Source organism: Coregonus lavaretus, assembly GCF_964263955.1.
Source record: "Coregonus lavaretus genome assembly, chromosome: 24".
Classification (NCBI taxonomy): domain Eukaryota; kingdom Metazoa; phylum Chordata; class Actinopteri; order Salmoniformes; family Salmonidae; genus Coregonus; species Coregonus lavaretus.
In genome coordinates, this window is record NC_140011.1 from 31241758 (window position 1) to 31255294 (window position 13537).

At 44.0% G+C, this 13537-nt stretch overlaps 1 protein-coding gene across 3 annotated transcripts in view; it reads left to right on the forward strand.

The window, feature by feature from the left end:
* LOC311099542 (A-type potassium channel modulatory protein KCNIP1-like) overlaps positions 1 to 13537 on the forward strand; it is a gene marked incomplete at its 5' end in the record, with an annotated part of 60826 nt that overhangs the window by 28076 nt on the left and 19213 nt on the right. The window contains one exon of one of the 3 annotated variants that reach the window (XM_084140243.1): positions 2154 to 2226. The exons of the other annotated variants lie outside the window; for them this stretch is intronic. Coding sequence (XP_083996369.1) covers positions 2166 to 2226 — 61 coding nt within the window. Of the gene's footprint in view, positions 1 to 2153; positions 2227 to 13537 lie in introns of those variants that run through there. 3 annotated transcript variants of the gene reach the window in all.

Genomic DNA, 13537 nt, shown 5'->3' on the forward strand with positions numbered 1-13537 from the left:
AAATCCCCTGGAGCTTTCTGGTGGGAAATGTCTTGTCTTATTGTAACTCCTCTCTGTCTGTCTCTGTCAGTCAGTCTGTCTGTCTGTCTGTCTGTCTGTTGGTCTGTTGGTCTGTCTCAAAATGAAGATAGGGGTGCTGTTGCATGCCTCTGAGTCTGGATCCTTAGTAGACTGGTTATGGTTGATTTCTTTGTTTCTGCGTATGCCTGGTTCAGATGAACTTCTATAGTGAGGGGCCTGATTTTGATGGCCTGCTTAAGGACTGAATAGACTGGGTTAGAGTGGTTGTGAGAGGACTGTCTATGAATGGAGTGGTAAGAAGCAGACACAGCTGGCTAGGTATGGGGAGGCTCTGAATTCCCTAATATTTATCTTACACGTAAATCAAGCCCAGAGGGGATTCAGTCTCTCTAACAACTTACTACTACCCCCTTCTCTATTTCTCTTCTCTCCCTATTCCCCCTCTCTGAATACCAATTGTGCCCATCATCATAATAATACAGTTACTTATATATTCCCACAGCATGTAGAACCATGAAAGTTATGCAAAACAATATTCACCACTCGAATGCAACAGAGAGCAGAGCAAGGGTTGAGTAGAATCCTGTCATGTGCAGATGAATGACTGTACTAGTCTCTAATAGGCAGCACTGTGCTCTGCAGACAGAAATTCACCATAATTGGGAAGAATCGGAATCTCAGTCCTCAAAATAGTTTGTTTTTCTTATCATTAATTAGGATGTGAAGTTTTGATTTGACTTGAAGAACACCCCCCCCCCTGCTCTCTCACATATATCCCTACTCCCTCTCCTTCTTTTCCCATATCCCTCCCTCCACTTTCTCATCTCTCTCTCTCTCTCTCTCTCTCTCTCTCTCTCTCTCTCTCTCTCTCTCTCTCTCTCTCTCGCTCGCTCTCTCTGTATTGGGAGTAGTTAGTGGGGTCATCTCAACCCTCTCACTTAATGAGAGCAAACGTCAGACAAGAAGGGGACCAAAAACAAGCAGCTATTTATACAGACCATTAGAGATAGAGAAGGACACTCCAGCTGGAGGAACTGGGCTGCTCTCTGAGACACACACACACAGCATGTGCGTGCGTGCATACGTGAGTGTGTGTTTACGTGCGTACATGCTTACATGCTTACATGCATACACAACTCTGTGTGTGGGTGGGTACATGGGATTGTGTCTTCGTTTTTACATAAAATCAGTCGTCGTTATAATTTCCATCTTTATCTTTTTTCTCATGAAATGAAGAATCCACATCTCCCCTCCTCATTCTTCCTAGCTGGCACTGACATGCTGTTCTCAGGCAAGATACACATGTAACATGCAAAACCAAGGCAGGACACTGCCTTATGTCGAAGCAATCATGCAAAAAGAGGAGCAGAGGGGTATTTTACATAATCACTTCTGACTTATCCCTGTGTGTGTGTGTGTGTGTGTGTGTGTGTGTGTGTGTGTGTGTGTGTGTGTGTGTGTGTGTGTGTGTGTGTGTGTGTGTGTGTGTGTGTGTGTGTGTGTGTGTGTGTGTGTGTGTGTGTGTGTGTGTGTGTGGGGACTAGAGATACAGAGAGCTCTAAGGTAACAGGAGGAGAGGCCCACTTAGCTTTAGATATTCCACTCTGTCATAGGGTAGACATGGAGGGAAGGTAATATGGAGAGAAGATGCAGGACCATAGTGAAATGTGGAAAGTATGGAACACTCTCAGCCTTACATACTCTACATCCATACCATTCACTAGTATGGGGATGTGAGCACAGCAACAGTTATTGACACTGCGTAGAGAGAGGGAAGGATGGAGGGTGGTAGAGGGAAGGAGGGAGGAATGGAGAGTGAAAGAGAGGGAAAGAGAGAGAGCGGTGACCGAGGAGTGGAAAGAAGGGTGGGAGGGGCATGGAGAAGCAGGAGCAGCTTGTGTGCATTTGGGGAAGGAGAATTTCAGCTATCTTTCATTCTCACAGAAACGACGGTAAATGAACGCGGGCACCACCATAGAGAGACCCAACGTGGACCAGACTGAGAGACGAGACAAGGGGGGGACGGGGGGACGGGGGCTTATTCAGAGAGATAGAGAGGGAGAAGGACAGAAAAGGGAAGAAAAATAGAGAGAGGAGGACTGCTCAGTCATTTGTTTGAACAAGTGGGTTTTCACGGCGACAACATGGGCGCAGTGGTTGGCACTTTGACCATGCAGACCAAGCAGAGGAGACGACCGTCCAGAGGTACGTCAACAACATCAGCCAGACAAACAGAGAGACAGAAACAACAGACACAACAGAGACAGACAGACAGACAGACAGACAGACAGACAGACAGACAGACAGACAGACAGACAGACCAGAGAGACAGACCAGAGAGACAGACAGACAGACCAGAGAGACAGATAGACCAGAGAGACAGACAGACAGACAGACAGACAGATAGACAGACAGACAGACAGACAGACCAGAGACAGATGACCAGAGAGACAGACAGACCAGAGAGACAGACAGACCAGAGAGACAGACAGACCAGAGAGACAGACAGACAGACCAGAGAGACAGAAAGACCAGAGAGACAGAGAGACCAGAGAGACAGACAGACAGACCAGCGAGGCCGAGAGACCAGAGAGACAGACAGACCAGAGAGACAGAGAGACAGACCAGAGAGACAGAGAGACCAGAGAGATAGACAGACCAGAGAGACAGAGAGACCAGAGAGACAGACAGACCAGAGAGACAGAGAGACAGACCAGAGAGACAGAGAGATCAGAGAGATAGACAGACCAGAGAGACAGAGAGACCAGAGAGATAGACAGACCAGAGAGACAGAGAGACCAGAGAGATAGACAGACCAGAGAGACAGAGAGACAGACCAGAGAGACAGACAGACAGACCAGAGAGATAGACCAGAGAGACAGGGAGACCAGAGACAGAGAAATGAGGACAGAGAACGACAAACTCAAAAGAGAAAGACACGTAGAAAGACAATAATGACTGACGCGCACTGACACCCAAACAGAATAGAGCACCTGAACAACACACTCATGACTGAGTGAATAACCATCAGCATGGCTGTGATATGTCTTAGTCTCTATGGTAAGACACGTACTTAAAGCTGGCATGTACAATGCTATTATTTGTGACAAGCCTGAGCTGATGTTTTATTATCAGATCGTAATCTGTTGGATTGTTCTCTGTGACTTTATTGTTTAAATCTGATGGTCAATGAATATCGATTCAGATCATAACTCATCACAATGAGATGATAATATGACAATATAAGGGAGAACTTCTTAGACTGCTTTATTTGCAACATTATAATGCATTACACTTGTGGGCTTCACAAAGGGTTACCTTCTCTAATATGTCTGATAGACAGACGGATAGATACATTAAGTCAATAAGGAGGCAAATGAAGGACAATAGACCCACATCAACTAATTCCATTACTGCTGACAGACAAACATATAGGAATGACTTTCACTCCTGCTGCCCTAATGGTTGTACAGTAACAAGTATGGACAGAATGAGAAATCAAGGGACGGCACAACAGAGAAAATTAGAGTGACTAACAGAATAAAGGAGGGAGAGATGGATAGCATTACTGACACATACGTTTAAACAGAGGAGACTGAGGAACAGTGATCAGGGGAGACCTCTGTGAAATATGTGGCATTTTTTGTTGGGGTGCACATAGCTGTCCCACTTCATGGTTGAGAAATTGTGTCATATGTATATAAGGACGCCCTTGAGAAAGACAGGGTTCAGAATCATTGCCCATGACTCAATGGCTTTTCATTACAGTGTGTGTGCGTGTGTGCCTGCGTGGGTGAGCACTTGCTTGTGTGTGCATAGATGCGAATGCATGTGTACTCGGGAGAGAAACAGAGTGTGTGTGTGTGTGTTTGTGTTTGTGTGTGTGTGTTTTTGTATGTGAGCATGTACATTAGCACTCAGCTCACATCTCATACCTCTTCCTGTCCATATGCTTGAGAGGGCCGTTGTCATGGAGACTGCAGGGTTGTGGGGGCATAAAAGGGGAATGTGAACAATACTCTGTGGTGCCTATTGAATGGATGATGAAGTTATGGAGCTATGATATGGAGCATGGTTCCCAAACTTTTCACTCAGGCCCCCCTTCCAGCATTGGGGAACATCCCGCGCCCCACCTGCGCGCGCCAAGTCTATTTCTATGGGCACAAGCACTGTTGGGGGAGAGAAAAACTTGCAGGTTTAAGGCTTATTTCCTGCAATTATACACATTTTGTCATGGGGTGGAGAGAACATTTTGCAGTTTTAAAGCTCATATTCTTGCAATTCTATATATTTTTCCATGTTTAATGTGTATTCATGTAATATTTGAGTGACTCGAACATTACTACAAAAGCTATGGGCTAAGAAACCTAGCTAAAAAACGTTAGCTGACATGGCTAGTTGATCTGGACATTTCTGACAAGTTCTAAATAGCTCTCTAAGGTATGCAAAGACTGACATGCCCCCCCTGCCGACCCCTCGCAACCCCCGCGCCCCACAGTTTGGGAACCACTGCTATGGAGTACACACAATCCAGGGACCACTGCAATGAGTCACACAGTGTGGTATTGCATGAGGTCCGCCACCAGACCCATGTTAGGCATGGCTTTCTACAAATACCTCACATGTAGTGGGAGGATGTATACTGGGGGATATGGACATTTTGCCCAGACTTCTCTGTAATAAAATTGTGAAAATTGTTTGTTTTCTTGTTTTAAAATGGGACAAATGTTTAAAATGAATAGTAAATTTTGGGGTACATGTTAACAGAATGCAGACATAGGGTACAACATCTTCGTTTAAATTAAAAACCCATTTCCAAACTGTTGACAATCTTAAACATTTTAATGCTATATTAGTTATGGCTTGGGGCTGAGGTTGACAATTCTGCATGCATACATAATCTCACGGGCTATCAATTAGGAGGATTGATCTCCTTGATTAAAATCCTGCCAGTGATTAGGGCTGACGTTAGTTTTGATCATGTGACCTTGCTTCCCAGAGATTAGACGCAATTATATATTCAGATTAATCTAAAGAATCACTTGGCAACACATGGTAAATCATTTGACCATCACTATCACATCCAATCTCCTTCAGCAGTTTGTGAGAGAAAAATCTCCTTCAGACAGCTTGTTTTTCTACAGGGGAGGAGAGATGGAGTGTGTTTTTGTACTGGGAAGGAGAGATGGAGTGTGTTTTTCTTCTGGGGAGGAGAGATGGCTTGTGTGACCCAGAGGTGCTTACAGCATGTCAGATATACAGTCACCTAGTGCTGCCTTGGGGATCTAGACCATTACTCATTAAGTACTTATCTCTGACACTCTCTCTGACTGTCTGATTTACCCACAAACCTGTGTCCAGTCCAGTTTGGACCTGGTTGTGACTCATGGGAGATGTTTCATGATTGTGACTGACTGATTAAAAACCTATTTCCACTGAGGTTTTATTTGGTCCTGTCACCATGGGACTCAGTCATGGGAATGTTTGTCTTTCAGTTAATTGGGTTTGTTTTTGCAGTGATATATGTTTTTGAAGCTCTGTCCGTAGGCAATGTTGTGCATTATTAATCAGACAGTAGTTGTGGCAGTATTTAGGTTTGTGTAGGATAGAAGTATTGAGGCCATGTTAGTATTGAGAGGCCTAGCTGGTTTCTCCATGTAACCAGGCTGAGCAGAATGAGGGTATGTTCCCTCACCATCCTACTGGGCTCGGTCTGATGAGGTTCTCTTTCTCTGTGATGAAATCTTCCACCTGGTTCTTCTCATCCCTGTCCCATGTTCCATACACTCTTAGAAAAAAAGGAGCTATCTAGAACCTAAAAGGGTTCTTCGGCTGTCCCCATAGGAGAACCCTTTGAAGAACCCTTTTTGGTTCCAGGTAGAACCCTTTGGGTTCCAGGTAGAACCCTTTTGGGTTCCATGTAGAACCCTTTTCACAGAGGGTTCTACATGGAACCCAAAAGGGTTCTACCTAGAACCAAAAAGGGTTCTACTTAGAACCAAAAAGGGTTCTCCTATCGGGACAACCGAAGAACCCTTTTGGAACCCTTTTTTCTAAGAGTGTAATCTGGATTCCTCTATTGTTCTCTGCCTCCATGTGTTTGTGTCATCCTCTCCTCTCTTTCACTCTCTCTCCCTCGCCTCCCTCCTTTTTTCATCATCACTACAGCCTGCTTCGTTTTCACACGTTCACTCCATCCTACCACCCACTATCTCCTACCCTCTTTTCATCCTCTTTCATTCCCACCTTTTCTTTCTCCCCCTCTTTCCCTAAATGTGTGTTAATGACTCTATAAGTAATTAACTGATGTTATTCAGGTTGTCCTCTGCGCTCTTCTTCATGAGGGTTTAGAGCTTGAGGTAGTCACCTCATACAAGTACTTGGGAGTATGGCTAGTCCTTCTATCAGCACATATCAAAGCTGCAGGCTAAGGTTAAATCTAACTTAGTTTCCTCTATCGTAATCGCTCCTCTTTCACCCAAGCTGCCAAACTAACCCTGATTCAGATGACCATCCTACCCATGCTAGATTACGGAGATGTAATTTATAGATCGGCAGGTAAGGGTGCTCTCGAGCGGCTAGATGTTCTTTACCATTCGGCCATCAGATTTGCCACCGATGCTCCTTATAGGACAGATCACTGCACTCTATACTGAGATACCTACTGCAGCCCTCATCCTCCACATACAACACCCGTTCTGCCAGTCACATTCTGTTAAAGGTCCCCAAAGCACACACATCCCTGGGTCGCTCCTCTTTTCAGTTCGCTGCAGCTAGCGACTGGAACGAGCTGCATAAAACACTCAAACTGGACAGTTTTATCTCAGTCTCTTCATTCAAAGATTCAATCATGGACACTCTTACTGACAGTTGTGGTTGCTTCGCATGATGTACAGTTGAAGTCGGAAGTTTACATACACTTAGGTTGGAGTCATTAAAACTCGTATTTCAACCACTCCACAATTTCTTATTAACAAACTATAGTTTTGGCAAGTCGGTTAGAACATATACTTTGTGCATGACACAAGTAATTTTTCCAACAATTGTTTACAGACAGATTATTTCACTTAGAATTCACTGTATCACAATTCCAGTGGGTCAGAAGTTTACATACACTAAGTTGACCGTACAATAAACAGCTTGGGAAATTCCAGAAAATGATGTAATGGCTTTAGAAGCTTCTGATAGGCTAATTGACATCATTTGAGTCAATTGGAGCTGTACCTGTGGATGTATTTCAAGGCCTACCTTCAAACTCAGTGCCTCTTTGCTTGACATCATGGGCAAATCAAAAGAAATCAGCCAAGGCCTTGGGAGCAATTTCCAAATGCCTGAAGGTACCACGTTCATCTGTACAAACAATAGTACGCAAGTATAAACACCATGGGACCACGCAGCCGTCATACCGCTCAGGAAGGAGACGCGTTCTGTCTCCTAGAGATAAACGTACTTTGGTGCGAAAAGTGCAAATCAATCCCAGAACAACAGCAAAGGACCTTGTGAAGATGCTGGAGGAAACAGGTACAAAAGTATCTATATCCACAGTAAAACGAGTCCTATATCGACATAACCTGAAAGGCCGCTCAGCAAGGAAGAAGCCACTGCTCCAAAAACGGCATAAAAAAAGCCAGACTACGGTTTGCAACTGCACATGGGGACAAAGATCGTACTTTTTGGAGAAATGTCCTCTGGTCTGATGAAACAAAAATAGAACTGTTTGGCCATGATGACCATTTTATATTTGGAGGAAAAGGTGGGTAGGCTTGCAAGCCGAAGAACCACATCCCAAACATGAAGCACGGGAGTGGCAGCATCATGCCAGGAGGGACTGGTGCACTTCACAAAATAGATGGCATCATGAGGAAGGATAATTATGTGGATATATTGAAGCAACATCTCAAGACATCAGTCAGGAAGTTAAAGCTTGGTCGCAAATGGGTCTTCCAAATGGACAATGACCCCAAGCATACTTCCAAAGTTGTGGCAAAATGGCTTAAGGACAACAAAGTCAAGGTATTGGAGTGGCCATCACAAAGCCCTGACCTCAATCCTATAGAAAGTTTGTGGGCAGAACTGAAAAAGCGTGTGTGAGCAAGGAGGCCTACAAACCTGACTCAGTTACACGAGCTCTGTCAGGAGGAATGGGCCAAAATTCACCCAACTTACTGTGGGAAGCTTGTGGAAGGCTACCCGAAACGTTTGACCCAAGTTAAACAATTTAAAGGCAATGCTACCAAATACTAATTGAGTGTATGTAAACTTCTGACCCACTGGGAATGTGATTAAATAAATTAAAGCTGAAATAAATCATTCTCTCTACTATTATTCTGACATATCACAATCTTAAAATAAAGTGGTGATCCTAATTGACCTAAGACAGGGAATTTTTACTAGGATTAAATGCCAGGAATTGTGAAAAACAGAGTTTAAATGTCCATTTAGGGAAAAAAGTATTTGATCCCCTGCTGATTTTGTAAGTTTGCCCACTGAAAAAGAAATTATCAGTCTATAATTTTAATGGTAGGTTTATTTGAACCGTGAGAGACAGAATAACAAAAAAAAATCCAGAAAAACGCATGTGAAAAATGTTATAAATTGATTTGCATTTTAATGAGGGAAATAAGTATTTGACCCCCTCTCAATCAGGAAGATTTCTGGCTCCCAGGTGCCTTTTATACAGGTAACGAGCTGAGATTAGGAGTACATGGGGCGGCAGGTAGCTTAGTGGTTAAGAGCGTTGTACCAGTAACCGAAAGGTCGCTGGTTCTAATCCCCGAGCTGACTAGGTGAAAAATCTGTCGATGTGCCCTTGAGCAAGGCACTTAACACTAATTGCTCCTGTAAATCGCTCTGGATTAGAGCGTCTGCTAAATGACCAATTTTTATTTTATTTATTATTTATATACACTCTTAAAGGGAGTGCTCCTAATCTCAGCTTGTTATCTGTATAAAAGACACCTGTCCACAGAAGCAATCAATCAATCAGATTCCAAACTCTCCACCATGGCCAAGACCAAAGAGCTCTCCAAGGATGTCAGGGACAAGATAGTAGACCTACACAAGGCTGGAATGGCCTACAAGACCATCGCCAAGCAGCTTGGTGAGAAGGTGACAACAGTTGGTGCGATTATTCGCAAATGGAAGAAACACAAAATAACTGTCAATCTCCCTCGGCCCGGGGCTCCATGCAAGATCTCACCTCGTGGAGTTGCAATGATCATGAGAACGGTGAGGAATCAGCCCAGAACTACACGGGATGATCTTGTCAATGATCTCAAGGCAGCTGGGACCATAGTCACCAAGAAAACAATTGGTAACACACTACGCCGTGAAGGACAGAAATCCTGCAGTGCCCACAAGGTCCCCCTGCTCAAGAAAGCACATATACAGGCCCGTCTGAAGTTTGTCAATGAACATCTGAATGATTCAGAGGAGAACTGGGTGAAAGTGTTGTGGTCAGATGGAACCAAAATCGAGCTCTTTGGCATCAACTCGCCGTGTTTGGAGGAGGAGGAATGCTGCCTATGACCCCAAGAACACCATCCCCACCGTCAAACATGGAGGTGGAAACATTATGCTTTGGGGGTGTTTTTCTTCTAAGGGGACAGGACAACTTCACCGCATCAAAGGGACGATGGACGGGGCCATGTACCGTCAAATGTTGGGTGAGAACCTCTTTCCCTCAGCCAGGGCATTGAAAATGGGTCGTGGATGGGTATTCCAGCATGACAATGACCCAAAACACACGGCCAAGGCAACAAAGGAGTGGCTCAGAAGAAACTCATTAAGGTCCTGGAGTGGCCTAGCCAGTCTCCAGACCTTAATCCCATAGAAAATCTGTGGAGGGAGCTGAAGGTTCGAGTTGCCAAACGTCAGGCTCGAAACCTTAATGACTTGGAGAAGATCTGCAAAGAGGAGTGGGACAAAATCCCTCCTGAGATGTGTGCAAACCTTGTGGCCAACTACAAGAAACATCTGACCTCTGTGATTGCCAACAAGGGTTTTGCCACCAAGTACTAAGTAATGTTTTGCAGAGGGGTCAAATACTTATTTCCCTCATTAAAATGCAAATCAATTTATAACATTTTTGACATGCGTTTTTCTGGATTTTTGTGTTGTTATTCTGTCTCTCACTGTTCAAATAAACCTACCATTAAAATTATAGACTGATCATGTCTTTGTCAGTGGGCAAATGTACAAAATCAGCAGGGGATCAAATACTTTTTTCCCTCACTGTATTGTGCTAAGGTGTATGTAAACTTCCGACTTCAACTGTATTGTTGTCTCTACCATCTTACCTTTGTGCTGCTGTCTGTGCCCAATAATGTTTGTACCATTTGTGCTGCTACCATGTTGTGCTGCTTCAATGTTGTGCTACTGCCATGTGGTGTTGCGACCATGTTGTTGTCATGTTGTTGTTGCTACCATGCTATGTTGTCTTAGGTCTCTCTTTATGTAATGTTGTTGTGTCTCTCTTGTCGTGATGTGTGTTTTGTCCTTTGTTTTTTATTTTTTATCCCAGCCTCATTTGGTAGTTCGCCATTGTAAATAATAATTTGTTCTTAACTGACTTGCCTAGTTAAATAAAGGTTAAATAAAACTAAATAAAAAATAAAGAGTTTTATAGTAAGTAGCCTGTCAGTATCCATGATGTCAATCTTGTTCAGTCAGGACGACTGTTAATTGATCACCATAAACACACAGAACAACAAGCCAACCACACACGCATTCAGTGAAGCTCTCCTTACCAATGTTGGTTTATGTGGGAGGAGAGTTTACGCATGCGCTTTGCTGGTTTATATGTTCATCTTTTTAATAAATGTATTCAATTAGTGCCTATGTTCAAAACGTTGCTTATCTCGATGACAAAAATGTCCAAAACATCAGATTGTAACAGTGAGGGAGAGAAAGAGTGAAGGAGAGATTGGTGAGAAGGATTGAAGGATTGAGAGAGTGTATCGACCAAGAGGTAAAGTGGAAATTAAAACAAGGGGAGGAGTATAATAACCAATATTGGAAGAGAGGGGGACCAGGATAGAGAAGGAGGATACATTCTCACCGGTCTTTTTAAGAAGTTGCCAATTTCACAAAAATCACAGTAAATTAACTTCACATAGAGTGTGATAAAGATATCTCTTGTAACAAAGTTAGTGAGAAGGAGGGTCTTTGTGAGACTGAGTCTGTGGTGAGAGTGTTTGAAGTCTGTCTCCTGTAGAAGAGCCCTCTAACGTGTACGCTTCATTACCTCATCATCTTTAATCCAGATGATCATAAACCTGTAGTCTGTCCTCTTCAACTGCATGATCAGTTTTGGTACTGATAAGCGATCTGAATTCACTGAAATCATCATTTGATCAGTTCAAGAATGGATTCAAATTAAATAATGTCTCGCTGATACAGTAATGAGCAGAGGACTTAACCCTCTACTTTACTGACTTTATTGTTCTCGTGGGGACATTTTTAAAGTGGCATGTACACGTTTAAAGTGGCATTTTAAATACAAAACTAAATTGACAATACAACTTTCAGAACAGTTACATACCAATAAAAAAAGTCTAGCCTGCTGGCCTGAGCTATTTAGGAGGGATATTACACCTGGCACAATTGATTGTCTAGTTCTGTTTTTACTACCGAGGAGTGCCCTATACCTGCACCCAGAGGGGAGTAGTTCAAAGTCTGGGTACAAGTGGTGGCTTGGGTCTAAAATGATTTTGTGAGCCTTGCGGAGGGCCCTGACCTTAAAGATCTCATCCAGGCCTGTCTGTTTGACTCCAAGTACCTTGCTTGCTGTGGTGATAATCCTTCTCAGCATTTTTCTCTGGCTGACAGTGGCATTGCCAAACTAACAAACAATACAAAACGTTAAAATACTCTCAATGAAAGATTTTTAAACAGAGTCAGTATAGTACAGTCAACATGAAAAGATCCCAGCTTTTTGAGAAAGTACAGTCTCTGTTGACTCTTTTTGTAGGTCAGGTCTGTACATTTACTCCACTGAAGCTTATTGTCCAAGAGGACACCCAGATATTTGTATTCCTCTACAATCTCTGTGTTCTGACCTCTGATAGATGTTGCAGAGGTAGGTGTTGTATGCTTCCTGAAGTCTATGCACATCTCTTTGGTCTTGTTGGTATTGAGGACCAAGTGTGATTCGTCACACCACTCTACAAAGTCATTTAGGACTGGGCCACGATGTTCCTCATCATCATGCAACAGGCTGATCAAGGCAGTGTCATCAAATCAAATCAAATCAAATTTTATTGGCCACATGCGCCGAATACAACAGGTGCAGACATTACAGTGAAATGCTTACTTACAGCCCTTAACCAACAGTGCATTTATTTTTTATAAAAAAGTAGAATAAGACAAAAAAGTGTTGAGAAAAAAAGAGCAGAAGTAAAATAAAATAACAGTAGGGAGGCTATATATACAGGGGGGTACCGGTGCAGAGTCAATGTGCGGGGGCACCGGCTAGTTGAGGTAGTTGAAGTAATATGTACATGTGGGTAGAGTTAAAGTGACTATGCATAAATAATTAACAGAGTAGCAGCAGCGTAAAAAGATGGAGTGGGGGGGGGCAGTGCAAATAGTCCGGGTAGCCATGATTAGCTGTTCAGGAGTCGTATGGCTTGGGGGTAGAAGCTGTTGAGAAGTCTTTTGGACCTAGACTTGGCGCTCCGGTACTGCTTGCCGTGCGGTAGCAGAGAGAACAGTCTATGACTAGGGTGGCTGGAGTCTTTGACAATTTTGAGGGCCTTCCTCTGACACCGCCTGGTATAGAGGTCCTGGATGGCAGGAAGCTTGGCCCCAGTGATGTACTGGGCCGTACGCACTACCATCTGTAGTGCCTTGCTGTCGGAGGCCAAGCAGTTGCCATACCAGGCGGTGATGCAACCAGTCAGGATGCTCTCGATGGTGCAGCTGTAGAATTTTTTGAGGATCTGAGGACCCATGCCAAATCTTTTCAGTCTCCTGAGGGGGAATAGGCTTTGTCGTGCCCTCTTCACGACTGTCTTGGTGTGTTTGGACCATGATAGTTCGTTGGTGATGTGGACACCAAGGAACTTGAAGCTCTCAACCTGTTCCACTACAGCCCTGTCGATGAGAATGGGGTCGTGCTCAGTCCTCTTTTTTTTCCTGTAGTCCACAATCATCTCCTTTGTCTTGGTCACGTTGAGGGAGAGGTAGTTATCCTGGCACCACATGGCCAGGTCTCTGACCTCCTCCCTATAGGCTGTCTCATCGTTGTCGTTGATCAGGCCTACCACTGTTGTGTCGTCGGCAAACTTAATGATGGTGTTGGAGTCGTGCCTGGCCATGCAGTCATGGGTGAACATGGAGTACAGGAGTGGACTGAGCACGCACCCCTGAGGGGCCCCCGTGTTGAGGATCAGTGTGGCAGATGTGTTGTTACCTACCCTTACCACCTGGGGGCGGCCCGTCAGGAAGTCCAGGATCCATTTGCAGAGGTGTTTAGTCCCAGGATCCTTAGCTTAGTGATGAGCTTTGAGGGCAC